The sequence below is a fragment of the Ipomoea nil genome, unplaced genomic scaffold, assembly GCF_001879475.1.
Source record: "Ipomoea nil cultivar Tokyo-kokei standard unplaced genomic scaffold, Asagao_1.1 scaffold2705, whole genome shotgun sequence".
Classification (NCBI taxonomy): Eukaryota; Viridiplantae; Streptophyta; class Magnoliopsida; order Solanales; family Convolvulaceae; genus Ipomoea; species Ipomoea nil.
In genome coordinates, this window is record NW_017619133.1 from 2,308,482 (window position 1) to 2,310,046 (window position 1,565).

At 34.7% G+C, this 1,565-nt stretch overlaps 1 protein-coding gene across 1 annotated transcript; it reads right to left on the reverse strand.

The window, feature by feature from the left end:
* Window positions 1–523: 523 nt before the first annotated feature.
* On the reverse strand, window positions 524–1,327 carry LOC109156317. Its single transcript, XM_019304158.1, has one exon. The coding sequence runs from the start codon at window positions 1,325–1,327 to the stop codon at window positions 524–526; it is 804 nt and encodes a 267-aa protein (XP_019159703.1).
* Window positions 1,328–1,565: the final 238 nt, after the last annotated feature.

Consider the following 1,565-nt stretch of genomic DNA (forward strand, 5'->3'; position numbering starts at 1 on the left):
AAAGTCATTGATTGTGCAAAAAAGCATAGCATGCAACTTAAAATTCTCTTTCCGGTAGGCATCAGACACTAACACACCTTCATTCCACAATTTTTTCAAGTCATCAATCAAAGGTGCCAAAAAGACATCTATATCATTACCGGGTTGTTTTGGGCCAGAAATCATCAAGGACAGTAATATATATTTGCGTTTCATACACAACCAAGGAGGTAGATTATAAATCACTACATAACTGGCCACGAGCTATGCTTGCTACTTAGGTTCCCGTGAGGGTTTATACCATCTGTACAAAGGCCAAGTCTAAGATTTCGGGACTCATTGCCAAATTCAGGAAAAACATTATCAAAGGTTTTCCATTGAGTAGAATCAGCTGGGTGTCGAAGCTTGCCATCAGAAATTTTTTGATCTGCATGCCATGTTAAGTTTTTCGCGTCGCTTGTTTGAAGTTCAGCCCAAATTTTGGGAAAAGATCAAGCCAGAGAAAAGGACAAGAAGGTGGCAGTTCCACAAGTTCAAAAACACCTCAAAGTTCAAGATTGAGATTTGCAAACATACGCTTAAATCTTGGAAGAATTGGGAGATACCACATAACTTTAGCTGGTGGCCCTTTCGAACTTGCCTTACCAACAACATGCTCTCTTATTTTGTACCGAGATGCCCCACAGATCGGACATGCATTCAATTCTTTGTAATCATTCCTAAACAATATGCAATCGTTAGGACAAGCATGTATCTTTTCATACTCCATACCCATGGGACACATAATCTTCTTTGCATCATATGTACTCTTCGGGAGTCCATTATCTTCTAGGAGCATATCGTTTATTAAATCAAGTAAAGCAGTAAAACTCTTGTCGCTCCATCCATTCCCAGCTTTTAAGTTGAATAATTTCAAAACAGCAGATAAGCGAGTATATTTACTACACCCGGGCCATAAAGGCTGTTTTGAATCATTTAATAATTCATCCAACTCATTTGATCGATTTGTGAACTCTTCTCCAACATCACGGAACATTTCGTCCAACCTATCTTCAGACTCATCATCTTCATTTGCTTCGTTGTCAACATACATGTTAGATGTACTAGTTTCTCTTCCTCCTTCACCGTGCCATATCCATTTTGTATAATTTAGATTAATTCCATCACAAATTAGATGATCATATATGTCCTTGGCACTTAATAGTTTTAGATTACAACACTTCTTACAAGGACACCAAAACGTTGCATCATTATTTGGAAGATAACGTTTTGCAAACTCTATAAATTCTCTAACTCCGACTTCATATTCTGTACTCAATCGAGAAGCTTTCATCCAACTTTTATCCATCACAAGTCAATCTAGGATAATATTAATTCCAATTAAACTTTTGTTAACATTGATTCAACTCTATCTAAAATAATTGTTGTGGTGAAAATAGACTAGTAATTACAAATATATACAAATAAACCCTAAAATGCAAATAAATTGACTAAAATTCAAAATTAATCAATAATAATTACAAATATATAAAAATAAATCCTAAAATGCAAATAAATTTTAAAAATAAAATAAGAAAATTAAAGAA

Coding starts and splice junctions, on each gene's coding strand:
- LOC109156317 (XM_019304158.1), bottom strand. CDS start 1,327: ATGGATAAAAGTTGGATGAAAGCTTCTCGATTGAGTACAGAATATGAA.